This window comes from Corvus brachyrhynchos, unplaced genomic scaffold (genome assembly GCF_000691975.1).
Source record: "Corvus brachyrhynchos isolate BGI_N302 unplaced genomic scaffold, ASM69197v1 scaffold65, whole genome shotgun sequence".
NCBI lineage: Eukaryota > Metazoa > Chordata > Aves > Passeriformes > Corvidae > Corvus > Corvus brachyrhynchos.
Window position 1 is genome coordinate 716,737 of NW_008238365.1, and position 1,825 is coordinate 718,561.

At 60.9% G+C, this 1,825-nt stretch overlaps 1 protein-coding gene across 1 annotated transcript in view; it reads right to left on the reverse strand.

Annotated features, from left to right (window-relative positions):
• Positions 1 to 515, reverse strand: part of LIN28A (lin-28 homolog A) — an 11,878-nt gene extending 11,363 nt beyond the window's left edge. The window contains exon 1 of the mRNA XM_008635041.2: positions 401 to 515. Within this exon, the coding sequence (XP_008633263.2) occupies positions 401 to 515 (115 nt within the window). The remainder of the gene's footprint in view (positions 1 to 400) is intronic.
• Positions 516 to 1,825: the final 1,310 nt, after the last annotated feature.

The window sequence follows — 1,825 nt, forward strand, 5'->3', positions numbered from 1 at the left end:
GCCCCTCCCCCACAGAGCCGAGCAGCCCCGCTGGACTCCCACTGACGGACGGCAAGGGAGGGGGAGGAAGAGGTCGAGAATGGTTTTTCTCTGCGATGACACCCCACGGTGAGCTGCCGGGAGCTGCCCAGCCCGCCGGGACCCTGTCAGCTCTCGCGGTGCAGGTGAATCCGCGTCCCACGGGACACAGGTGGAGCGGGAAGTGCCACGACTCACCCACACATGGTGTCACAAGGTGTCACCTCACCTTCACGCCGGTCCTAACGGGTATGAACTGGGCTGGGGAGGAAACTCAGCTGGTCTCTCGTCGGTCCTGAGTCGATTCCCCAAAGCCAAGGAGCAGCACCTCATCTGCAGCAGGAGGAAAGGGTCTGGCCAGGGTTTCCTGTGGGATCCCCACTCCCATCCCCGACCAGGCGCTGGCAGCCGCAGAACTCCCAGTTCAGGACAGGGCTGGTGGAGGGGACGGGGCTGGTGGCCTTCTTGGCAAGAAGGAAACCACAGTGCGTGTCCATGTTCACGCTCCCGCTCTCTCTGCTGGCACTCACAGCCGGCTCGGGTGGGGATCCCGGATCACCCGGTGGCTGTGGGAGCAGGGATGCGTCTGGCCCCCTCTCCTGGCTGCAAGGGTTGCATATTTATCCTCGTTTTCCTCTCGGTTGTAGGATAACTGGGGTGAGAGGGGAGAAAATAACCCCAGACCTATGGGAGCCCCCTCCGTATGGCTCCAGCCCTCTCAGCTCATCCCTGCTTCCATCCCATCTCTTTCCCAGTTTTTCCCATTTCAGTCGGGATTAGGGGAGGGCGCAGCCTGCATGTTCTGCTCCCATGCAGAGGTGTGAGGGCATGAGGGAAGGACGTGGTGAGGAATGAGCCCTTGCTTTCTCCACAACGAATCCCTCAGAAAATAATCCACACGCTGCACCAGCTTCCCCCTCCAGCCCCTTCCTGATGGACAGGAGTGACCAGTGGCCCTAGAGGCATTTTCCTGTAACTATTTAAAGGCAGCAGCAACTTCCTGAGCACCCCCCGATTTCTGCCCATCCTCAGTGACTTTCCGTCCATGTGACGCAGCCACATCCCCAATCACGGCACTTCCAGGCATCATCCCTGTCCATCCCGTCCTTTCCCCAGTGCCAGTGTCACAGCCCACAGCAGCGCCGGCCCTGTGTCATATTTCTGTGTGTGGTGTATTTGTTTTCGGGGCCTGTTGAATGGCAAATGCGAAAGGGAAGGGGACTCCTTCCTGTTCTTTCAGAGCCGGTCGCTGCGCCCTGCTCGGCTTCAAGGGAATCGCCGGCAAAGCGGCCGCTTTCACAAATAATGGCTTCATTAGATTGAAAGAAGTGGACACTGACCTCACTGAAATGGACTTTCTGACCCCTGCTGACCTCTGGCCCCGGCTCTGACAGCCTGTAAATCTTCCCCCTCGGCATGGCCGGGGCGAGGGCAGGAGCTCTGTGAGCGCAGTGCCAGCACTGCTGTCCCTGGGCCGGACCCACGGAGCTGCCCCGGGGCTCCATCCAGGCCCTGACCCGGCAGGATGAGCCCTGGGGACGTGCAGTGCCCAGGCACGTGGGTCACAGCGCTGGACCGGTGTCCCCATGGTGCTGCAAACCCCTCCAGGGTCCTGGGGGCTGAAGAGCCATGCAAAATGATGTTACCGGAGCTGGGCTCCAGCGCCACCTCCCAGCGCTGTCACTGTCACCACTGAGCAGCTCAAAAGCAGCCTCCGAGCTCCTGCCAAGGAAAACTGATCCCTTTCCCTGCCCATCCCACAGGCACAGCCCTCCTGGCTGCACACAGACACACAAACCCCCCCCAA